The sequence below is a fragment of the Protopterus annectens genome, chromosome 4.part0 (assembly GCF_019279795.1).
Source record: "Protopterus annectens isolate FY-2018-M chromosome 4.part0, PAN1.0, whole genome shotgun sequence".
Lineage (NCBI taxonomy): Eukaryota > Metazoa > Chordata > Ceratodontiformes > Protopteridae > Protopterus > Protopterus annectens.
Window position 1 is genome coordinate 1,452,231,714 of NC_056733.1, and position 26,656 is coordinate 1,452,258,369.

The 26,656-nt window shown below is 38.3% G+C and overlaps 1 protein-coding gene across 1 annotated transcript in view; it reads right to left on the reverse strand.

Annotated features, from left to right (window-relative positions):
• UNC5A (unc-5 netrin receptor A) overlaps window positions 1-26,656 on the reverse strand; it is a 1,914,539-nt gene that overhangs the window by 80,931 nt on the left and 1,806,952 nt on the right. The window contains exon 14 of the mRNA XM_044069905.1: window positions 23,700-23,878. Within this exon, the coding sequence (XP_043925840.1) occupies window positions 23,700-23,878 (179 nt within the window). The remainder of the gene's footprint in view (window positions 1-23,699; window positions 23,879-26,656) is intronic.

Genomic DNA, 26,656 nt, shown 5'->3' on the forward strand with positions numbered 1-26,656 from the left:
GAAATACAGAGGAGCATGCAGAATGTGGACTAGATTATGTGTCCTTAAATCACTTTTCAGTTAAATGTAGACAGATGAAACCATTTAGTAAAAAAAGGTGATCAATGATAGCTTTTTCTACATGATGGAGTAATTCCCATACACTCTTGTTGCGTCTTTCAGCTTTTCCCGGTTAGGGGTGGCCACAGCAGAACTCTGGTCTGCTAATGATTGGCAGTAGATTTTTACGTGCCGGGTTGCCAGCTCTGACGCACAACCTTCAACAAAGGTACGCCCATTCACGCATGTCTCCACACAGAAGACTCTCTAGCTGAGAATCGAACAGGACAACGTCTTACTGTGAGGCGACAATGCTACCGCAGCACCACCACCGCAGAATTCCCATATATACTCCCTAAAATAATGTAACCAAATCTCAAGTTGCAGACCTTCAGGACAAATTAAAAAAAATACTGTTGGTGATTCGACTAAATGGAATTCATAAACAAAAACTGATTTGGGTTTGTGCTCTCGGTACTATCACTTTCTTAGAAATTGGTTTATCCTGATTCCATTTTTCTACCTTCTTTTATCCAGGACTTTTAATGCTCTGGAAGAAACAAGAATGGAAAAACAAATAAACAGGTGCAGCACCTGGTCAGAATATACCTGCATGTTGGGTTGAATGATATGATTAACAGTTAGAAAGACTATGTCCCTGTCTGGTTAAAGCCCCAGAGTTTAAACTACAGGTGTCACTATATGGTTATGCTGGCTCTTTACTTTACATCTTCGGCTACCTCTGCCAGATCAGAATTACTCAGACACTTTCTGATAATGAGAGGATGTTAATGATAACAACCAAGGTGAGAGCCAAGACATTCTTAACATTGTAGTCATCACTGGGATTATCAAAAAGTACTTTTGTCTGTACTCACCTTATTCTAAGCAGTGATAATTACATATCTGTGCAATGAACATTTACTGGATGACAGATTATATCACTCAGACATTAATACCGCCAAAATGTATCGGGTCTATATTAGAACATCGAAGTTTCAAAACTTCGAATGTTCTAATATCAACCCCTATTCAGCGAAAGCTGAAAATATCAAAGCAACAGAAAACCAAATTTTTTCCTAGGGAAAGAATTCTGTTGTCCGTTGCTGTTGCTTCAGTATTTTCAGCGCTGTGGTGGAAAGTTACAGGCCAGGTTCAGGTAAGTGTGTGATTGAGTGCTGGTTAGGTTAGTTAGGGTGTGGGTTAGGTATGTGTGCGATTGTGTGGACGTGAGGGTTAGGGCAGGTTAGATGAGTTAGGGTTAGGGTGCGGGTGAGGTGAGTGTGCGATAGTGACGGACCTTAGGGTTAGGGTTTGGGTTAAGGTAAGTAGGGTTAGGTGTAAGATTTTAGGTGTATGTGTGTGGATTGCTGTTTGTTTGGTGTGCTTGTGTTGTGTGTATATGTTTTGGAACAGCACGTTTTTTCCCTAGGAAAAAATTCACTGTTCTGTATGTTCGATGTTTTCAGCTTTCGCTGAATAGAGGTCGATATTAGAACATTCGAAGTTTTGAAACTTCAATGTTCTAATATAGACCCAATGTATCAGCTATGTTTGCAATGCACCCACATTCTGGCTGTCCCTAGTCATATCAAACTTGCAGCAAGGATTTCCTTAAGCTCAGTGAACTTTCTCATGGCACAGGAATGTAAAACATGGCTTGTAAAGGTAAGAGCATAGTGCTGTATAATTTCCCACCACATATAACAATTCTTTTGTTAGCTTCCTGCACAAAATTAAATTCTGTCTTCCACAACAGCTAAATAAATAAACAAAACCAGCTCAGTTTATGTGGAAAAGAAAAGTAGATGTTCAAGTCTCTCAATGACGAAATTAGATTTCTGACCATTTCCAAGGGATACAAAACAGTCAACAGTCCTATGATATATTTGAGCTGTGTATCTTCAAATTAGAAATGAGTGCAGAAGTAAGGGGGGGGTCAGAGAGACACTGTGCTAGGAAATAACAGTCTAGACAGCAGTCTAGCCTCATTTGTGTCAACAAGTTTGAAAAGCAATTAATCTTCTTTGCTAGAAGGTTGAATAAAGTCCAATGACAGCTGTTAATACCTGGATATTTTCTTTACTGGTCATCCTCTGATGTAGAGAATTAGGGTATTCGATAACACTTGTTTGCACGCCTCCCGCGGTGACCTGTTTATGGATTGCTAGCAAAAATCATGCAAAGTTGAAAGAAGGGTCAGGACAGAAGCATGCCTATTAATATATGCACTCTGGCAGCCTGCCGTATGGGTATTGTAGTAGCAATATTAAGCTATTCATTGGTGCAACACATGACTTTCTCATCATTTCTTTATTATTGCCACTAACCGTTACTCTTTGCAGTTGTTGCTCAGATAAACATTTTCTTTTAATCTCATAGAGCCTCGGTTTCCTAAATATTGAGAGGCTTAAGTAAAAAAAAGAAAATAAAAGAAGTTGATTTAATCATACCCTCAGTGGTGTCTCTATCTGTTTCGACATCATGCAGAATGCAATGCTTCAGACTTCAAATTTGTGAAAATATATAAACAGTAGCAAGAAGAGATTAAAATCTCTGCATAGTACTTTAGAATAGCTGCTTCCCAATATGTGGAAATTACCCACTAATTCTCATTTCTAATGGCAGACTACGATTTCTCATTCCTTAAAGCCTTTTCATTAAAATGTCTGAACACAACATTTACTTAATGCCACTACAATTACATACTCTTGTAATCGGCTTGCTGTCAAAAGCACATCTGCTAAGTTCACTCCATTGCGTTTCTTTAAAGTGACATCTATTTCTTGTAAAGAAAATGAATACCATAAACAGTTCAAAACAAGTAGTCTTTTTTTCATTAAAAAGTGCCTGATGTTTATATCTTGGTTAAGCCCATTAGGTGTAATTGCACTCTGCTTGAGCACGTACTGCTTCTTCATATAATAAATGACTGTGTTGATTTGCCCAGCTGTCATAGTTCTGTATGTTTTCCAAATTTCTATTTCTGAGACCTCTTAGGATCATCAGTGCATTTAAGGGTGAAGTGCAGTTGAAGACAAGTGATGTGACCAGTCTAAAGCATGAGGCATCTGACAGCATATAGCCCTGAATGTAATGCCTGCCTATTCTGCTGCCCAGTAGAACAAGCAGACATGACCACAGACAGGGTAATGTGACTGTCATTTACATCTACAGATCACTTCTTTGTGAACAACGAAACTGCAGCAGTTTTATTTCTGTTATAAGTAAGTGAGCCATGGGCCTTTTACTATTATTTGCTTTTCTAGGGGCTCGATAAGATAAACTCATGCCCACATGAATATAACCATTCCAGAATGGACAGAAGCTGTTTGGGTCTTATTTGGATATTTCAGTTAGTCACCCAGGAAGGAGTCAAATCTCTTATGATATAGAAATTTAATTCTGTCTTAAATATGGTACATACCCACAGCGAGGGAAAACTGTTCTTTTTATGAGATTAAGTTTGATAAAACAGACTCACTTGGATCTCTTCACCCACAGTGATGACATATGCATTAACTTGACCTGTATAATGCAGGAAAAAATGAAGCACAACCCACAAAAGGTAATGATGAGGGGGATCTACTATCAAAAGAAAGGGGAAGGAGAAGAGTAGTGCTGTGTTAATTAGTTATGTCATCTCAGCACATTGATGTCATTCTGCCTGACATAATGACATAACAAGATTAACCTCTGTGTGGAGGACAGCATCGCAGGGGCCACTGTAGGTAGCAGAGAAGACATCTTAACCAGGGTTTTATTAAAAGTTGGCAGCATGGGCTGAGATATCACCTGAGAATAAATGGTGGGAATTGCAAGATCCTCTACCAGGAAAGTAACAACATAGGTATAGCATGTAGATTTGTGGAAGTCCAGCTCAAAACTGTGGAGGAAAAGACACTGGGTACATAAGCACAGACCTGAAGACTCACCAGAATCAGATGAAATAAGCACTGCAAATTGTAACACGATGCTGGGCTGCACCTCTAGGCATATGGATGCTAGACATAATGCCCCATCAGTTAGACTGCTAGAATAGCCATAGCTAGAATGCAGTAGGCATTACTAGAGAGAATTTGAAGAGAAGAAAAGGAATCTGTTGAGGGATGGGACAATATATGAAGAAGGAAGGGTCAGAATGGTGAAATGCTCTTTATTAGAGAGAAGGAAATTTAGGATATGATATAGGTCCACAAAGGTAGTCACTGGTTTTGTGAAGCAACTGAGAAGGAGCAGAGAGGAAAAGTGAGGATATAGAAGTCAGCTTAGAGATATAGAAATACCATCTTATGATTGCATGGCAAAAGCTGAAATCTACTAGCATAAAGATGAAAAAAAAGATCAAGCCTAAAAAGCTATAATATCTCATAAGACATATTGAAATACTAAAACAGATTTGGTCTTTCTGACAGTAATAAGTTATACTCCTCCAATAAACATAAATGGAAACTTCATTTATCTCTTCTATAGAACAGCACCAGGCAGGCTGAGACATGAAATAAATCCAATGTGTCCTAGGTCTTCTCCAGGACATTCTCCCAGTGAACTTATTCTGATACACCTCACATGGATGCTGGTTGCATCCTAACACTTTGCCTCCTCTGACTTCTCTCAACAAGCGGAAGCAGCTCCCTTACTCCAAGACCTTCAAAAGCTGCGAAGATCTACACCTCATCACTGAGCATGAGATCTGCTTTCCTGTCAAGGTACCTCATGTGCGCTGCTTATATCTCTGACCACATTCATTTAATCATTACCCAGAGATCATGGCTATGGGGAGGATGGGGTTGTAGAAGTTTCATGGGGGGGTCTGTGTTGAATATCTGACAATAATGCAAAGATAGAACACACAACATATACATTAAAGCAGGAAAAATGCAGAAGTACTTCAACACCTTAGCTAAATGTTTAGAGTATAACAGGGGTTATCAAACACAGTCAAATACAGAATCTTGCATTTTGGAAGAGAATATCACAGGTACCTGTATGCGACTATCATGTTCTTGTTGGTGGACGATAATGATGAAGATTTGAGGTAACTGTGGACAGCTTACTTAAATTTGAAGCCCATGTTACTGCCATTATTGGGAGATGCTGTACAATCTTAAGTGAAAGTTTGGCACCACTCTAATAAGGCCCCTAACTGAATACTCTGGAATCTTATATAACTGCAATTAGCATCAATTAGACAAAAGTTGGAAACAATATTGAAAAAAAATACTCTTACAAGACACACTGAGGCCATGAAACATTTGAGTTATAACGAAAAGACTGAGAGGCTTAAAACTTCACTGAAACAGCTACAGGCTTACAAGAGGTGACTTGATCTTAATGTAACACGTGACAATTGCCTCATGCACAGGTGTATCATTTCTATCACAATGGGACTAAGAATATCAGTTGTCTCACTGAAGTCTCAAAATATTACACTTTTGCAAAGAAAAACACTTTTCTGATTACAGCAGGAAGGTTTAATACTGAAGATTCAATGACAGTAACTTCGGGAAACAATATCTCAAGACAACTGCACAGACAGCAAACAAGAGTGAAGACTACAATATTCACCAGCCAGTCACGCAGGACCAGTGATAGCACTTATTAATGAGTCTGCACGCTTTGTGAATTTTGACATTCAAGGCTTTTCAGTGTTATGTACCTCAATCATTTTGGCTTTTGGTGAATGGTCTCAGGCTATTGTTCCCTGATGTGACAGTCATTGAATTTTCAATTGTAATCTATGCAGGAAGACTATATAACTTGTTACCAACTCCTGCTAGGATGTCAACAAATATACAAAGTTTTGGAAAACAGGTATGTGCTTTGTTTGGTACTAGGTTATATGATCTGGGTATCAATGGATACAACAAATGCATGCAGTTATAAAAAGGGGATACTTTCTTGGTTTGGTATTAGGGAATATGATCATCTTACAATGAAGACAAACTCCTAGAGAATGTCACTTGAGGCTCTGAGTTTGACAAATAAAATATATTGTATCAATATCACACCATCTCTTTCCTTTATCCTTGGATTCTTATAAAATCCATACTGAGTATTATCCATACCTAATAACATTTTTCAACATTATTGCCTTCTTTATTGTTTCCCAAAATCCTTCCACCCGTACACATTACAAAATACCTTCTTCACCATTACTTTGTTTCAGCAATAATCTCCAAAAGAAATGTCGCCACCTTTTGTCTATTGACATTCTATAATTTTTTCCCTATTGGTAAACTTTTATCATCCCTCGTATCAACCCATAGGGTTGTTTGAGATTTGCCATAATGGTTAAGGTGTTTGCCTCACAAGCATAAGGTGCACGGTTTGGTTCTCTTCTTTGAAAGGGAAACTGGTTAGGTTTAAAATGTCATACAATTGTAACTAGCCTAGTACTTTCATACAGACCTTTTACTTGAGATCATCCCAAACCACTTCCTTTTAACCAGCCATTATAGTTATTTTGCTTATTTTTTGTCTTACTTTCATATACATTTTCTGTCTCTGCTTCATATTTCTGGAAAAAGAGTTTGTTAATAAAGCTTCCATTATAAATGATTTCCATAACCATATTCTCCTTCTCCATCCTTTCTGAAAGGCTCTTCCAGTGTCACACAGTAAGTATCTCTTTTTTACATTTAAATTCATTTAAATATGGATGCTTTATATTTCTTCTGATCAAAATATTCACCTCCAGTCATCACTATATCTCCAGTCCATATCTCCAGTCCCTGTGTTCTTCTGTTTACTTATCTTCATTTCCAATGCCTTCATTAAATCTTCAAATACCATAACAACATTTCCCACCCAATCTGCAGTTCCATTTGTCAAAACAACATAATCTGTATAGCTAAACATTACTGCAGATAGACTCTTTCCATAAATTAACTTTCTTAGCTAGTGCTTTGTCTCTGTTACTGAACTTGCTTAGAAGCCATAAATCATTACCCTTTTTTCTAATGTTCATCAGTATAAAATAGGACAGTTTATATGCTAACTTAAACACACACACTAACTTCCTTAAACATCCACATTATTCAAGAATTTCTTGTAGAAACCTGTAATTTACAGAATCATATGCCTTTGATACATCACAACTCATAATTCTTCCTTCTTGCTTACCTGCTAAAGTATTGATAACAACTTCTTAATAATATTTCCTTTCATTATATATATTTATTCTTCGATAACTTGTTTTAATAGTTCTTTTATATTCACTTGTATAATCTTCATATGGTATTATGCAACTGACCATAAGATCTATAAACCCATTCAATCCCAAAGTTATACATATCTCCTTCTCTTTCATAGCCATGTTGTTGCCATTCATTCAGCACTTTAACAAAAAATGTATTTTCCTCCTGAAGCATAATTTTGAAATCAAAGCCAAACCCATCTTTGCCAGGTACAGTATTTACTCTGAAAACCCTCACTACAGAATCAAATTTCTCTAACTAATTCCATGCTATAGTCTCACCAAGTCACCCTTTCATGATCCCATATTCTTTTTTTTTCTATAACTGCTCTACCAAGAAACACAAAACTCACATGAGCATCCATAATCTCCAAATATCTTCTTGTGTCTTTGGCATATTGCCTATCCTCTCTCTTATCTCTTTCATTTCTCAGTCATACCGTTTGGTCATTACACTCTGTCCTTCCTAGAAATGATAACCTTTGTCTACATTTCCTCATATACAAGTTCTCCTTATAGGTTCACAGGTCACTGAGGTCCTCTGCTTGACATGTATGGAAAGTCTATTCCATAGCATGGGCAGTCTCAGGGTTATGAACCTGTCCCTCCAGCATGTTCTGGAGCATGTGGTGCGGAGGGATTGGGATTTCTTTAGATGTAGCATTTCTAACAGAGCTGGGTCAGACATGGCTTTGTAAGTCAAGCAGAGATCACCTGTAAGTAGGTGATATGAGACAGAGAATAGTTGGTGTTTTTGACTCTGTCCATATAGGACAAGTGTTTAAGGCCTAGGATCCTCTTTGTGAGGTACTTTTGCTGCCTCTCCAGTTGTTGCAAATGTCTCATGAGGTACATGTCAAATGGAGCATTGTACTCGATGATTGGCCTAATGAGGGAAGAGTAGAGGGAGATAATGACCTCTTTCTTCCTGGATGTCAAACCCTTAGTAATGAGATGTGCCACATAGAAGGGCTTTCTGAACACAGTGGCAACATGGTGGTCAAAAGTGAGGTTGCTGTCAACCTGTGTTCCTAGATCTCTTATAACACCTTCTGTGTTCAGTGGACTACCATCAATGTGGTAATTCAAGGGAACTGGGTTTCTCCCAAGGGGGATGACGACACATTTTTTGGCATTGAGCTTAAGGCCACGATTCTGACACCTGTCATTGGTGTCATTGAGGCCTTTCTGTAAGATGTCAACATCACTTGGGGAGTTAATAATAGCTCCCAACTTGCAATCGTCTGCAAACTTTGTCAGCCAGAGTCCCTTCATGTTGGCCTGGACTTCAGAGAAAGTAGATACCAAACAGGAGAGGACCCAGGACCAAACCCTGTGGGCTCCACTCATGGCTGGTCAGCAGTCTGACTTGGATTCAGCTACTTTCACACTGTGGTGGGTGGGAGGATGACATAATGGTTAAGGTGTTTACCTTAAAGACACAAGGTGCAGGGTTTGATTCTCACATGGGGTAACTGGCTAGGCTTCAAATGGCCCAAAAGAGCAGTTAGCCTAGTACTAATCTATGAATCTATGAATCTATGAATCTGTGGGTTCTATCTGCGAGTCAGTTTGCAACCCACCTAGTAATATAGGGGTTGATGCCTAGCTTTGTGAGTTTTTCTGTGATTCCTGAGTGGGGAATGGTATCAAAGGCCTTGGCCAGATCAAGGTAGGCTGTATGAACCACCTTGCCTTCATCCACAGCTCTGGTGACTGAGTCATAGAAGTTGACCAAGTTGACCAGACATGTTCTACCCTTCACAAAACCAAACTGTGTAGGATCCATAGTTTGGAGATTCCCTATATCCTTGTTCATTAGGTCCATGATGATGCATTCCATAGCTTTGCATATCAGACTTGTCAGGCTAATTGGGAGATAATTCCTGGGGTCTGTAGTTGCTCCTCTTTTGTGGAGAGGGTTGACTTTAGCAGTGCACCATTTGGTAGGGACAAAGCCTCAGATGAGGCTGTGATTGAACAGGGCACACAGGTGAGGTGCCAGTTCACTCTGTAGTTCATGTAGAACACAGCCAGGGATATTATCAGGTCCCATAGAAGCTGTATTCTTGGCCTTGGACAGTGCTGTTTAACCTCTGCAGCAGTAATACTGGGTGCCTGGCAATCTACTGGTATTATGATTTGTCCTATGGGGGGGGGGGTCAAAGTTAGCACTGAATCTGTCGGCCAGTATATTGACAATATCTGTTGGCTCAGTATAGAAGGTACCATTGTGCAGTAGCTCAGAGCAAATCTGGGTATTGCCGTGGAGATTCTTTACATAGCTATAGAAGGCCTTATGGTTGTCTTTACTATCTGCTGCAATTCTGTTTTCATAGCTAGCTTTAGAGGATTTGATGAGGGATCCCAATCTTTTGTTGTGGCTGATGAGGTTTTCCAGTCTTGGGACTTCACCTTATTCCACATCAGTTTCCTCCTTCTGTTGTAGAGTTTGTTAATGGCAGGGGACCACCGGATTGGCTCCCTTTATTTGAGGAGAGTGTCTTGGTTCTATTGGCTATGGTGAGATCCATGAATTAGTGTACATGTTCATACAGTACACTGGTGTATGATTTGGTGATCCTGCAACTATTCTCCATTTGCATGGATGCCGTGAAGTTAGCCACCTCAGTTTTTAGAAGCCCAAAGTTAGCTTTGGGGAAGTTTTTCATGGTGGTTACCTTTGTTGGGGGGTGGGAGGGATGTGGATTTCCAAGGTGATTAGTTTGTGGTTGGATCTAACCAGGGAGGAGTTGACTACTGGTGTAGAGCAACCGTCACCCTTGTTAGTAATGAAGAGGTGTTTCAGCGAATAACTCTTAGTCAACACATAACAAGCGAATGCACTAAAGTGTGAACACTCAAAACAGTGATTTCTTTCCCTGGGAAAGAAATCACTTGGCCATCCCCATGTGTTTGCCCCTTTCCTCACTGTAGTGCGATCTTGGAGTTGGTATATTTAGTTAGGGGGGTATGGGGGGTGTGGGGGACGACGCCCCCCACATTGTTATGTTTTAAAGTGTGTGTGTTTGTGCTAACAGTTTCATTCCCAGGAAAAGAAACCACTGTTTTGACCATTCGCACTTTAGTGTGTTCGCTCATTACGTGTCGACCAAGAGGTGTTCGCTGAAACACCTCTTCGGTCTTTTAATATAGCTCCGTAATGACCAGGTCAAGGATGATCCCACCTCTAGTGGGGGTATGAATAAGCTGGTCCAAAGCATTGGAATTAATGAATTCCAAAAAGCATTGTGCAGGTGTGTTGGTATATGAGTAGTTGTCCCAGTTAATGGAGGGGTGGTTGAAGTTGCCCAGTATGAGAGTGTTAGGTTAGACCCTAATATTCTTCAGGGTGCTTAGGAACATGGAGTGTGAATCCTGGGACATGGTTGGGGACCTATAGCAGGCTGAATCTCTGTCTTACCCAATGTTAGCTGCACCTGAAGATCTCAGAGGCGTAATGTTGGGCTACGAGTCTGGAGGTGTGCGCTACCACCTTTGGAGCTTCGGTCCAAGTTCTGGGGCAGAAAGGTGTGGAATGAGATATAGCCTGGTAGTGCAGATGTGCTTTCTGCTGCCTTGAACCAGGTCTCTGTTACAGCACAATTGTCGATTTTCTCCATTTTAAGGAGTGCTTCGAGTGAGTGCATTTTGAAATTTAGACTTCTAGCATTGAGCAGCATGACTCAGATTGCATTTGTTTGTAGCTCTTATGATGGTAATTTGGTCTTTGGAACACTGCCTAAAAAAGGCATTATAGGGATGGCAACAGCCTTGTCCAGTATCCAGAAGTCCAGGGGTGACAGATGCAGGCCATCTCTGGCAATGCATCGAGGTTTGTCAATCATGTCATCCCAGGCAGACAGATGCTAGATCCCCTTAGAATGACACCAGAAACATAGCCAATTGTTGAAATCAATCATTTTCTGCTTGTACTGTTATTGCTAAGGAATAGCTCTTTCTCCCTTTTAATAGCCACTCTGTAACATTTACCACTAAATTAAGATGACAGTCTCCTTTTTCTCCATACTGTCTATTTTAATTTTTATGCCATCCCTTTTACACCAATGAAAATTCATTTATAAATTTCATTTAAAATGACGCACAAATGAGTCAGTTTTTGGTACTAGTCTCTTATCTTTTCTTCAAGCATTTTTTTCTTTGCAGTTTTTTATAGTTCATTTTCTATAAAAATTCCATTGAACCTTTGTTGTCTTCCCCTTTCAACTAAATTTCAACATGATCTGAGGATGGCTTTAATATAAGTGTCACTTTCAATTTCTTCCAACTCTCTAGAAAATGTAAAATGAACTATTTCTGTGAATAATGACCCTCTCATAAAGGTGCATGATCTTTCTTTTCCAGTTCTTATAGCTCTCCAAATAAATATTTACATAACTCTCTTTTTTCATGTTCCATTCTGTCTCCATGGACTGCAGTTGACATTAAGATTATATTAGGCATTATCAAAGATATATGGCATCCAACAATTCCCCTTTTTTACTTATGCTTGCTGGTGCACGCATTACAATTAATCTGAAACGTTCTTTATTCTTAATCTTGTCTAGAATCATTGCTCTGGTATTCCTAATTACTAGTAATATCTTTAATTGCTATGTCCATGCCTTTCTTCATTAGTACAGCCACTCCCAATCTTCATTTATCAATAACAAGGTTACCTCCCACATAATTTCAAATTGCCTTCTTTTCAAGTGTTATTACTACATCTAAAATCAGGTTGATATAATATTCCCAGTGAACATATTAAATGCCACAATAATATACTACTTCTCTTTTTGTCAGTTTCCATACTATTATAGTTATGCAGAGAATGGAGACAATGTTGTAACTTACATCTTGCTTTAGACTTCCTCTTCTTTCTTTTAAATTACTTTATTTATTTTTATTTTTCATTTGTTTACCGGGAAAGTCTGACTTGGAACAATTTTCAGCAAAGGCCTGGGGAGAAACACTCCAGATGCATGTCTTTGTAACATGGGAGAAAACCGGAGCACCCAGCAGAAACCCACATGAATGCAGGGATAACATGCAGACTTTGCACAGAAGGCACCCCAGCCAAGAATTGAACTGGAGAACCTCTTGCTGTGAGGCGACAACTCTACCGCTGCACCACTGCACCATCTGTACTTCTTTTCATAAGCTGCTTATTGGCCCATCATTTTCAGACAGCTCCATGCTGTCTCTCTTCTTCTTCATTATCATACAGTTTTAATACCTCAAATATTCTATGACTTTCTCACCATCTGGTGCTGCACTTCGGAGTGTGTCATCCTTCAGATGAGATGTTAAACCAAAGTCCCATTTGCTTGAGTTGGTCATAGCTCATTTGAATGTAAAAAATTCCACTGCACCTATCAAAAAGAGTAAGGGAAGTTCCAAGGTGACTTGGCCAAATTTCCTGTAGTAGTGTAACTAACACCTCGGGTCTCCTTTGAAGAGAGATCACTAGTCTATTGGGGCTAACCCGGCCCTCAATGGAAAAATAAATGCTTTCAAACCTTCTTCAGTACATCATCCTTCATCTTAGTCCTCCACCACCTCAAATGAAGTGATAACAGTAGCGGGAGGACTTCCACAGTACTCTGGCCAAAGTTCTCCTGGCTAGCATGAATACTACCATGCATCTCCAAAGAAAAAAAGGCTATAGACCTACTAGGATTAATCTGATCAGAAAACGTAAATAAATCCATAAACAAATACATTAATAAATGAACATATGCAGTGTTTGTATTATCTAATGTTATAGTATATTTCTGGACTTTTGGGGTTTAGAAATGTAACATTAGCATTTACAATTAGAAAAGTATTCCATTTGCAACTACTAGGAATGCTGTCAATTCCGGGTAACTATGTAGAAAACAAGAGGCTTTAGATCTGGAAATGTTAAGTATTACTCACTGTAAGAGGAATATCAGAGAAACATGAAAGGGTACAATGTTCTACAATGTTGCATTATTTCATACTTTTTACTTTAAAGCAGAGGATTAAAGTAAAATTGCAGTAATAAAAAAAAAGCTCAGGAATTATTGCAAGCCTAGAAGGAACTTGACATTTATTTACCCAAGGCTCTACATAGACAATATAGATGCTTATGACACTGTGATCAAAGCCAAAGACTGTAACTTTGTTGTTTTGCATAATTCATTGATAAGAGGCAATATCGTTTGTGGTATAAGAGGTGATCAAACAAGGGGCCGGCAATTCAGGAAAGCTGACCTGACCATATCAAAAACTGAGGATTTGGGCATACTGCGCAAAATTGCAAGTGCACTGTTGAAATAATGAAATTAAATAATTAGTGTTAGATAAAATGAGAGTCATACAAAATGTGACATTGAAAAGTGAACTAAGAATGCATTGCCATAGTAATGGAGATGAGAAAAACAAAGCAAGATGAGAAAGTGCATAGGCTATCTGATGTTGTTGAAATTCAAGCTTTGCTCTAAGCACATCTATAAACTCAATAGGAAGAAGTATTTTCAGAATAATCTGCATGGTAATGAACAAAAACATGATAATGAGATTTTTGGGAATGCTTTTAATGTGAAAGAAATTGATATGGTGTATGAAGTTTGGCAACAAACTAAGTTGTCCCGGGACATCTTCATGGGGGGGGAGGTTAGGTTAATATTAGGGGGAGTTAAGTGGGTTGGGGAGGTGAAAGGGTTAAATGGAGGCAGGGATGGTTGGGAGGAAATAAGATAATGATAGGGAGGGGCTTAAGAGGTTTAGTCTAGTGTAGTTGGGTTAAGCAATCACATTTTGGCTTGAACTTGCTACAGTGCAGGTTTATGTCCAAGACAACCTTAGGTACTGCTGCTGTAGTCAGGTAGGCCTGGTAGTGTGGCAGAAGTAGGTAAGGTTAGTTAGTCATGGTTTGGGGGATGTGCTAGTATTTGTTGTTGCTTATTACAGGGTCATTTGTTTGGTTCAGTTAGAAGGATTTATGGTTAGGGGCTGTGGGGGTGGTTGTTCAGTCTGAAGTTCCGAGGGGAGGCTTTCTTGTTGTATTACTTTATTACATATGGTCAGCAGCACTGTTGTACTCTAGCTGAGGTCTTTCATTTGAGTTTAAGGAGTTTTGGCTACATTACTGGGCTGTTGAGTTATAAATATGTGCAAGTAGGCTCTGTATAAATTAATGTTGTGAGGCAGTTGGATGGCCATTGTCCTGTTGGAGATCTGATCCGCTTGGAGGGACATTGCTGGTGTATGTTTTATGCCTTCTTGTGGCATGGTGGTATTTGCTAGACTTGCAGGCGATGGGTTGTGGTGTTTTACGGGTGCCAGTGCAGTGTTATTCTTTGCGCATGCGCAGCTGCCATTGTCCAAGAGACTGAGCGGTATCTTATTTTGTTTCTGCTCAAGTGTACAGAATTTTGCAGAATGCCAGAGTTGGGCTGAGATTTGGGTCCACTCTGTGTTTTCCACTGGCTCAGTTGGACTAACCTGGTCAACACATGTAAAATTAAAAAAAAAAAAAAAAAAAAAGATATATATATATATATATATATATATATATATATATATATATATATAACGGTATTCTAATGGTGGTGCGGGTAGGGTGAAGGCAAATCCTGTTACTCTAGCAATGTCCTAATTATAAGAGAAATATTTAAAATGAGTCCCTATTTGTTGCTTTGTCCCCCCATCATGTCCGGCTTGGTCCAGATTTCGTGTGCTATGAGGTTGAGAAGTATGAGGTAGTGATTGCTTCAGAAGTCATTTTACCCTTTGAGTTTACCTTTGTGGTTCAGAGTAGAAAGCATGTACTCTATCTGATACCTGCCATATTTAATTTCTAATGAATCAACATATCAGAGTACAAAAACATTTTTTTTTCTCTTTCCTGACTCCAATATTTCAGAACTTTGACAAATTTAGTGTAGTCTATGTCGTGGTTAATGCTTTCCTGTGTCGCAAGAACTGATATCCTTCCAGCATTCATCTAAGCAGTATGTCTCATTGTAAGGGGTTTTCGTGTCGTGAGGCTCCAGTGAGTAGTTGTTACAACCATGCATATGTGAGGTAGAATTATCTAGGAACAACTTTGTGGTACATTACACCTCTCAGCTGTCAAGATTTTGGACTTTATGTCAAACCAACACATTAGTTAGCTTTCTAGGTTTATAGGAGCAATATGTAATAAGTGTCACTATTTTGGCTCGTTGTCTCTCCAGTTGGATGATTGGACAGTATAGGGAAGTGTCATTTGTTCTGAGGAGGTTAGAGTCAGTACAGAATGAGGGGCAACCACATGGTGGTTTGGTTTGTTAGGACAGAATACTGAAGCACTTCTGTCCCACCTTTAATTTGGTTCTGTCCAAACTTCACCAGAGGAGTGTTTCTGTAAATCTGGAATGTAAGTATTCTTGTGGCCTCTTACATCTGGACTGCTCCCTCCATACTCGCAGGGACTTTTTAGGGGTTTCGCGGGCTTCCCGCTTAGGGTGGGTCATGCCGTCTGCACATTTGCTGGGTTTGTAGCTGGGTTTCTGTGAGTATCCTCTGCGTAAAGGAACAGACCCTGAATAATGGACTTTGAATCCTAAAGATAGACTTCCAGATGTTTGCTGATAGTTTTATGCTGGGACCCTAGGATGCTGGTGTTTCTCGGAGGAAGCAGAGTGCAGTTTGTTGTGTTGTATTGTCTGTTTTGCAGAATTAGCAGTGAGCCTTGTTGTTGATTTTCATTTCTTCCAGCACCAGAAATGGAGCCGGTTTTTCTCGGAGCATTAACTGTAGCTAACTCCATTCTTATTGGCACATGCTTTGACATGACATGCAACGTATGATCCTGGGATTTTTGGCCCCTCCATCTACAAGTTTTCAAATCTTTCCCTGTTCATCCATGGACTATTGGAGGTCTGATGTTTTTCTCCAGTGGCTTGGCTCTGTCACTCGAGTTACCCATTGCTCTTTCATTGCACACTTCACCTAACCCTGCTTATATTGCTTCCCATCTCACTTCATCCATTGCGTATACTTCTGACAGCTCTCTCTCAGCTAGGTTGTCTACTGTTGTGGGATGTTTCTGGATGATTGTAGGGCTCCAAACCTTTTGATTGTTCTGTCTTCATGGAGGGGTGGGGTTGTGGGATGAACAATGGAATGGCCTTCTGATGAGATGTTTTCGCAGGCTAGTAGGTTGTTCACATGCTGGCCGCTCATTGCTCATGCGCGATGTGGCGGTAACAGCTGTGGGGAGCAGGGTACTGCAGGGCATACCTCTCAGCCATCCAAAATTGTGGTAATAACTGCAGATTTGTCCCTCTTAGTGTTAAACACAAACTTTTGTACCTACAAAGAATGACAATTCTATACTGGAAACATAAGAATGTATGTTTACTCTAAACCACTCCTAATAATTGCCATTCACTGCGCTATGTTAATTAATTTAGAATGATGTTGTCAGGAGAACAGAAGGGACATTTTAGCTATATGGAAAAATGGAAGAAGTTGTTAGAGCGAGAGAACTGAATTTAATTTTAACATTAACTCATTAAAGGTTGCAGAGAATGCAATGTTTTCACGTTAAATTACAAGTGATGAGACTTATTCACTCGGTTTATGGTATGGATGTGATGATGGCAGTATGGTTTGGATGTTTGCCTTACAGCCACAATGTACAGGGTTTGTTCTCACATGGTGTAATGGCCAAACTTTGGAATGGTCAAAAAGCTGGTTAGCCTAGTAGTAATTTATGGGATGTTTGAGGAATATCAAGAATATCACTAGCATCAATGTATTTGAAGAAGTTTTAATTTGACTTTGTCACATTCTGTACAATTGTCTGTGTTATGTTGATTTATACCTCAGAAAATATTTATAGTTAGGTCATAGTGTCTCATGCTGGAGCAACTGGACCATACAAATAAGTTGTACTGATGTCAAAAAAAAAAATTTGAATGTTTTCCTTCTATGGCATGAATAGTACAGCTTGGAAGAGGGTCGTTTGAGACCTTGGCTGAGGGTGACTACTGTTCGGCGCTTTTGTTGAATTTCTGTTGTGGCATTGCAGAGCTAGGGGGAGTTCCGGGGGCTGCAGCATATGCTATAGGAAAACATAGTTGCAAAATTTTATAGGGCAATAGTTAAAACTTTGACGATGTCTTGGAAAGTGTGTTATGTATTTTAGATTTACATGTCTTTTCTTTCTTGCAGATGTTTTTTTTTGGAACTCTGCTGCCATAATTTGGAATAGGTAGGACCTTCTTTTTATATATTAAAGGATTTACTTTTTTCCTTTAATTTCTAGATGGCGGTGTGCCGAGTACCGGTTGTGGCGTTGCACAGGGAATTCACAGATGACGGAAGCAGTGGCAAGCGAAGAGGTTACACATGGGGAGCACAAGGTAGCAACAGCTACTAACTGAAATTGCTGAAAGGCAGAAGGCATCATGCAGTGGCTTGAAAAGGGGATCTGAAAAGTAATGTTTTGATAGGACGGATGTTTTGCCACCGGAATGGGGCACAAAGTGGGTCTGAGTAATCACCTTATTAAGGCATATTAGGGCTCTGTGTTCGATTAGTGTGAGCTGATTATTGTTTTGGTATAGGGGGAAGTAAGGAAGAGGTAGGTAGGGGGGCAAGGGGGAAATGGTTGGGGATGGCTTATGGGGAGTGGGGGGATCCCATGGGATGAGTAGAGTCACGACATTCATAGGAGCACAGGACTTATTAGGCTAAAGTCCTATGGCTCTTGCAAGCCAGTAAAGTTCAACCCTTGCTTTTTTTTTTAGAACCTTGGGGTGGTTGTATTTACTCATTCAGTTGTTGAACCATATTTGGAGTAAGGGCCAATGAGGTGTTTGATAGGATGCTGGAGTTTGTTCCTAACGGGTGGTGTCTTTGGGGTGACAAAATTGTCCCTTGAGCAGGTAGTGTTAATGTTACATAACAGGTTGAGGTTTTACAGAATACCACAAGGATCATTTCACTTTGTGTTTGGGTCAATTTTGTGAGTAGAGTTTTAAGAAGCATGGTAGGTAGGCGGTTAGTGGGCAGTTTTAAAACTGGGTGCGTTGTTACAGGGGAGTTAGGTTTAACTAAAGGAAGCTTGGTTGCTGGATAAGGCTGTGGTAGGACATGTCTTAATTGCCTACTAGTAGTATAGGTAATGTAAGGAAAGAGCTCTCCAGGGGAATGGCCAAGGCCAAACATGGGTTAAGAATGGTTTGGTAATGAGTGAACTGGGGGTGTTTATGGCTGGGTATGTAGAGTATTTTGTTGCTGAGCATAGGCTGGTTTTCAGAAACTAGGTCAAGGAGTGCTGGTTTTCTGCCAGCTAAGGTAGGACATTAAAGTTGGAGTTAGACTGTTCCCTATGGTAATGGAGTTGCTGCACATATAGAACTGGGTAATGGGTGGGCTAAGGTGATATGCTACAGTTAACAGGGTCTTGGGTGTGAGACATGCTACTAGTTGTTTGACTGGGTGCCGTCTTGAGTTCAAGGGGTTATAGTTTGTGGTTTTGCTGTGGTTATAGGCTGTCAGTACATTCAGGTTGAGCCATGATTTCAGCTTTGAAGGCAGTGGGCTAAAAGAGTATGTGTTCTCTTGGTGTGGATGTTCCGGTGTTACAACAGGGTCACGGTAATCTTAATTTATTTAGTTTCATTAGGGTGTGTTTCAGTGATGGCATGGCAGAGGTGTTTATAACGGGATTCTAAGGTGCTTTACAGATGATGGGTACACCAAATGATGCTTGGCTTGACCCTTCTCTTTATGGGATGTGGATTGAACAATTTTGGGTAGAAGGGAGGGGGAACAGCCTGGTCAGGCTGGTTGGCGGAGAAGAGGGATAGGCTTGCCCTCTTCTGTTCCCCCTCTGATGTCTGGATGTTCATTTCAAGGATCTGGGGAAAGGAAATGAATAGTTGGAGGAAGCTTACTGAATAGATAAGCAAGCTGAGGTAAGGATGGTGCTTATTTGGTGGAAGGTAATTCAATGGATGGTGTATGAAGTGAGTTGGGATGCTGCTTCATAAGTAAAGTAAGTGAGCAGAGGTATGGACCCTGCTTGTTGGGCAGGATGAGTAGGTACTCTACCCTGATTAACATTACAATGAATGGTGTATAAAGTGAGATGGTACACTGCTTCCTAAGTAAAGTAAGTGAGTGGAGGTATGGATGCTGCTTTCTGGGGCAGGGTGAGTAGGTAGGCTGCCTGATTAGCATTACAAGGATGTTATATTGTATTTAGAATCAATTATATCATGAATATTTGTAATTAATAAAGTTGGTGATCAAAGCTATGTTATGGAAATTTAATAAAGGTTGTCAAATGTTATTTGGTGTGATGTGTATTATTGAAGGGGACTGGGACAATGTATCAATAACACTGAGGCAATAGTTCCAATGAGTGTTAACAGGAACGGTAAGAATTAATAATGAAATTATTGAATTTATGCAAGACACTAATGCATAGTGCAATTTTCCATTTTACTTTGAAGCAATGAGTTAAGAAGACAGAAAAGAAAAAACTATGCATATCATTGACATGTATAAGGCATCAATTGAAGCCAATGGGCCAAAAAGCTACTGACACAACACAAGAATATAAAAAGAAGATGTGGAAAATCATGCTTCAAATGTAACATATAAGCAAGTTAATTCAGTGAGTATTCTAGATCATTTGGGTTGTGAAGATCTAAAAATGTTAAATGTTTTCACATACACATACAGGAAGAGTCTCAGAGTTAAACAGACATCTTGTTTACAGTATAAAGTCACAGTAATAATATCCCTCCTGACTATCGTGATCTACTTACTGATATATAGGAAGTCTGGTAAAAGAATATCATATACAGGTAAATCCAGATGTTATGCCAATGATGTATGTTTAAAGGAAAGTACCACTACTACTACTCAGAAGTAGAAGTGAGTAGGTGCCACTAAAAACCAACTACAGACAGCCAAGTGGGTAAATAATATGGTTACTTTTGTAAAGCAAGACAAGGTTATCGTTTGTATTGATCTATAAGAAAGAACCACAGAACAATGGAATCCTAGAAAATACAAGGCAACTGGGCCCTGTGGCCATTTGCAGCTTCTCAGTATGCCCCTTAGACCAGCCAGATATATAAGAGGTGAATTTGTAAATATTCATCCAGTTATCTAACTCCTTTATGAAGGAATATAGTATGTTGCACTGCTTAATTTAGAGTTAAAGTGTTCTGGAGAAGGGGTAAACATTGCATGACAAATCTGTCTCTCTACCATACTTTAATTACTTGCTGAAATAGTTTTATATCCTTGGTTTTAGAGTTAGTGGGAATGTTTGATTTGTGAAGATATAAGAGTTCTTGGACTACTGGATCCCTAATGAGTCTATAGGACACTTAATAAAGTGACAGTGCTTCCAGTCTTTCCTGGTAGCTCTTGTCTTTTAAACATAGAATCATTTTAGTTAGGAACCTCTGTGGTATTTCAAGTTGCTTGATATGCTTAGTAGGAGTCATCCCAAAATGGGTATTGTATTCGACCCTATGTCTTATCAATGTGAAATATACAATGTTAAGAACTTTCTTAGAGCTAGAAGAAATATCTTTTGTAATCAGCTATGGCAGGTAAAAAGACTTCATAATCTCTGTTGCAACATAATTTCCTTATTAAATTCTCTCTCCATTTTCCAAAGTCTCTCCCTACACAGTCATTGTGAGGCAGGGTGTTGTATGTACTGTAAAATGGATGAAGAGATTGTTTAGCAAATGTAATGATATTGCACATTTTAGCATATCATTTTGCCTGGGTTTTGAGCACTAATCATTTACAGAGCATAAATTCCATTTGGAACGTCTGCATATCAGAGGAGGACTTGATGATACCACAGAGTTTACAGTCGTCTACAAACTTGATTAGCCAAAGATCCCCAGTTGTAATTTGGAGATCTGTGAAATAGATGCTGAATACCAGCAAGAGGCCTATGGAATACCACTGATCACATTCCTGTTTACTGAGGATGCAGCTGCCACCTTCACTACATGGGTTCTAGCCTTCAGGCAATTGGCTATCCACATAACTGCGTAAAAATGTTAGTGAGGCTGATGTACACTGTATGAACAGCATATCCCCTGTTTATCGTTTGTGTTACTGTCACAAAGAAGTTAACCAGATATGAATACAGTGTTTTAAAGACATAGATATGTGTTATCAAACATTAGGAACTAAATGCACAGCAATATTTCAATTCAGTTCTAGACACAAACTTTGGATTCTTAAAGTTACAAGAAGACATCTCCAGATTGTGTACATTTAATTTTCAGCTATTATTCCTTAAACTTCTGTTTGCTTTTATTCAACAGTTAACAGATGTATTTCAAAGAATTAAATAGATATAAAATGTATGTTTATATGGTAGCTTAACTTCCCTCAAATTAAATATTAATTGTAAATATGTAAATATTAATTAATATATGATGAAAAGCAAATGGTTGAAACAAAAACATTGATTCACAACTGATGAAAAAAAAGAAAAACAATTAAAAACATTTTTTTTTGTAGGGGGAAAGAGTCCCTTCACCCCCATGATAATTATATATACCAACTATGAGATCACACTACAATGGGAAATGAGCATTGCTCTGAAAGCCACTATACTGCAATCTCATAGAGAAAATTTTTAAATCAGCTATACTAGCTTTTTCACTTGACAAAAGCCACATTGGCTAAAGATAGTACACCTTTATATCTATATCTATAGATCAATATTTATATACTGATCTAGAGATATAGATTTATATAGACATTTCTACCCCAGTGCCCACCTTACTCATCTGTGCTAACCATATCCCCCAAACCTATACCCCGCCCATAATCCTAACCCTGTACATTATATTACTAAAAATCCTTTTCCTAATAGTATCAGTACCACTTGGTCTAGGTTTTGTAGGTGGAGTTTATGGGAGAGAAGTAGTCATTGTTTTGTGATTCTCTGTCATCAGTATTCTGTTTTATTGTGTTTCTCTCTTTTTTGTTCTACCATTTGTTATTCTCTCTATTGAGTTGTCTACCTTTCATGACATAATCTCATATATACATATATATACATATATATATATATATATATATATATATATATATATATATACACACACACACACACACACATGCACACACACACACACACACACACACACACACACACACACACACACACACACACATGCACAACTCTTATTGATCAATTAAAAATGACATTAAATGTAAAGTTTTAGCAAGCTTAATGGTTGCCATTAAATTTAACTTGGGATATTTATAGGAATAATCTGCAGTTTTCCAGTGACAATTTGTCTATAAGTATATAGATGATAGATAATGTCATATTCTTCAACTGATGAGCTTATTAGCACCACAGAAAAGTGTAGCAGCTCTGGTATCTGTTTTGAACTGTCTGTTACTAATATTGTTTTGGGATAACAAGGTCATTTTTATACTCCATGATCTGTCTAAATAAATGTGGCTTCAGGAAGTCAGTGTGACAATGGACATGTGAGTTCTGAAGGGCCTAAGAAGGCAGAGGAATAACAATGAATGAAGAAGCTGTTCAGCTAATGAAGTACGTTTTGCTGACAAAGGCATGTTCTCATATCTAGAGGTGAAGGCGTAGATGCGAGGGTTATGAACTTTTTGGTAGGGTGTTTGAAGTCATAATGATCATAACCAAGGGTAATTTGGGCTGAAAAATGAGGACTCTCCCTTCCATAAGTAGAAATATTAGAAAGGTTCACACTCTTATACCCAATTATTATATGCCCAGCACTTTCTACTGTTTTGTAAAAGCCTATCTTAGCTACTTCATGCCTTTTCTTTTTCTAAAAAGTACATTTCATTAATGTCAAATGCTACCTGAGGAAAATTCACACTTTTCATTGTTTGTAAACTGGGAATTACAGACAATATGGACTGCAAGCGCAAGAGAAGAGCTTTCCTCTACTTATGCTGTCATCAAACCATGCAGCATACATCTTCCCCTGGTCTCGTCAGCAGAGCTTATGTGTATTGGGTGTGGTAGTCTGTCATGGAGGAAATACCACGGGAACAGATTGCTGTTTATGAAAAATATAATCAGGAAAAAATTGTAACATCTGAGGCAAAAGCATCTGCCTCAAGAAATCTCATAGGTTCATAAGTTCATAGATGAGTACTAGGCTAGCTGCCCTTGTGGGCCATTTTAAAACTAGCCAGTTTATATACTTTGTGTATGTGAGGTAAACACCTTAACCATTATGCAAACTCCCAACTTCGCAACGTACAAGTGGTGTATAAAACAACAAAATACAGTGCTTTTAATTTCCATTTTCAGTTACCATTGCTTACTGTTCTTAGCTGATATACTATATTTTGGATCAGCGTACCCATCTGGTTAACAAACATAAATAATCACATTTAATTCAGTGTTCAGTATAACAGATGAAACACTGTTTGCAGAGCTTACCTTTCCAGATTGAGTTTCTGGGCTAGCATTCTCCAGTCTGCTCCTTGGGAACAGGGAGTATCCAGACAGCTGCATATCTTGTGTCGTATTAGGAAAGGGATTTTAAATGCACTTGGGCCCACCAAAGCAGGAGCAGAGAAGTCTGTATCTACAAACTGAACATCTAAATGCCGGATGTCCTAAAGGAGGGAAATCAAACAGACAAGTATAAAAAGGAGTTTCGCCGTCATCTTCAGCAGCAGCATAAATATTGACATATGCGTTTAGTCTGTATGTGAGTGGTGTGTTAAGATTTTCACAACTATACCTTAAATAATTACTTTAGATTCAATCTAGCTTAGAGAAACAAATTGTTGCACCTCTGTATTATAATCAAATTAGTATTACAAGAGCTTCTCCCACCATGATATCCCATCCAAAAAGGAATTATCTACAGATATCACTATAAACCATAGCTCAGTACTGCTCACATGAAGATGTGTTTGATATTCATTCGTTTACTCATTAATTATTTATCTGTTTATCTGTTTACATGTTTAGCTTTATTGACTGGGTTGGTCCTACAGACTGCAGTCCTTTTTTAATAGGAACCCAGGGTGCAAAGCTCCAGATAAAATATAAGTATCTGATATGATGATGATGACAATGCTGATGATGATGATTGTAAGTAGCTATGGCTGCAGAACCAAACACTAAGTTATAAATGTACCTAGCATTTGCCCTTGCAGCCTCTCTGCTACATCCATACAGGCTTGCACAAATGCTGTAGAATTAACATACCATTACAGCTTATTTTTAGTTCATTATGTTTTTATTTTATACCCAAAGAAAACAGATCTTCTGCTGTTCTTTGATTGCTTGTCCATTGTTTCATGTTGTATGTGGTCTTCCCTGCTCTCAGTGGCTACCCGCCCCATATATGTAAATGTTATTGTAGTCAGTCACCCTACATTTCTAATCACTTGGTTGACAGGCATATTTTCTATTATGCCCGATGCCTACACCAGAGCTTAGCAGTTTGCATTTACAGTATACTGTGTTCAACAGTTCTCTATCCCTTATTACTTACCTAACATGCATTTGGAATTTTCCATACATCTAGTAATCTCTGAGCTTAGTTTTGCCTACAGTCTTCTAATGCCATCCATTGGTGGTTAATTAACTTTAATTAATAAATGGCTTCACGTTAGGCATGAAATCACAGTTTCACTTGATTCATAGTAACCTTTAGCAATTGACTGATGGTTGGTACTAAGTTTTCACTTCACTGGATAAGAAGTACATTAAAGGTATATATTTAATGCCTTGGATTGTCAATTCCCTCAAACTCATTTATTATCCAGAATCATTAATGAAGGAGTATTAGTATTCACTTTACAAAGATGATAGGAAGCTTGCTGAAATGAAGAGCTACTTGTAGCATTTGTCTTCTTTGATTGCTGTAGAATGTATATAATTCAAGGCATCTGTCAGTATTTACAACACTTGATCATATTCAGTATGGTTTGCCCAGATATGTCCTTGAATCTCCAAAAAACAAGATATCATTTTAAAATGGGTGCCTTTTTGAAGTTCAAGGATCATAATAGTGATTCTTGAAACAGGGAGAAAATGGGACATTATACGCTAATTCTAAGATTGCAGTATCCTGAGAAATCCTCACTATTCCAAAGAACAGAAATTTTGAAGTTGGAATATATACTATTTCATGTATATATATATATATATATATATATATATATATATATATATATATATATATATATATATATATATATATATATATATATATATATATATATATATATATATATCTATATCTATCTAAAATGTATATATATATATATATATATATAGCTTTGTGCAATAGTCCTAGACCCATATATATAACTATATATATATATATATATATATATATATATATATATATATATATATATATATGTGTGTGTGTGTATTATATATATATATATATATATATATATATATATATATGTGTGTGTGTGTGTGTATGTGTATATATATATAAATATATAAAACTTAAACTAATGGCTTTCAGCTTTTCCCAGTTAGGGGTCACCACAGTGTAACTCTGGTCTGCTAATGATTGGCAGGGGATTTTTTACCATGCCGAGTTGCCAGCCCGATGCCCAACCTTCAAAGAAGGCACACCCATTCACACACACACCTACCTGCATGTCTTTAAACGTCACTCGACCACAGGGAGGAAAAGCAGACTCCACACAGAAGGAGCTCCAGCCGAGAATCGAATGGGAGAACCTGTTGCTGTGAGGCGACAACGCTAACCATATATATATATATATATATATATATATATATATATATATATATATACATATGTATATATATATATATATATATATATATATATATATATATATATATATATATATATATATATATATATATACATATACACACAATGGATATAAAGAGTGTACACACCCCTGTTAAATTGCCAGGTTTTTGTGATATAAAAAAATGAGACCACAATAAATCATTTCAAAACTTTTCCCATCTTTAATGTGACCTATAACCTATACAATTCAATTGAAAAACAAAAAATCTGTTTGGGGCAAAAATATAAAAAAATAAAAAATATACAATAAGCTGGTTGCATAAGTGTGCACACCCTTAAACCAATATTTTGTTGTGTGTGCACACCCTTAAACTAATACTTTGTTGTGTGTGCACACCCTTAAAATAATACTTTGTTGAAGCACCTTTTGATTTTATTTTATGGGGGAAGGAATGCCTTAGAGTAGGTCAGATGTCTGAGTAGGGGATGTGAATGTTTTTGTAAAGAAAGATGAGAGAGAGAGTGGAAAGAAATAAGGTAGTTTGAGAAGGCAGGGCATGGTAGAAGTTTATACTGGGTTTAGTTGGTGAGAGAGTGAAGAAATGGTGAGAGGTGGTAAGAGGGTATGGATTATAAA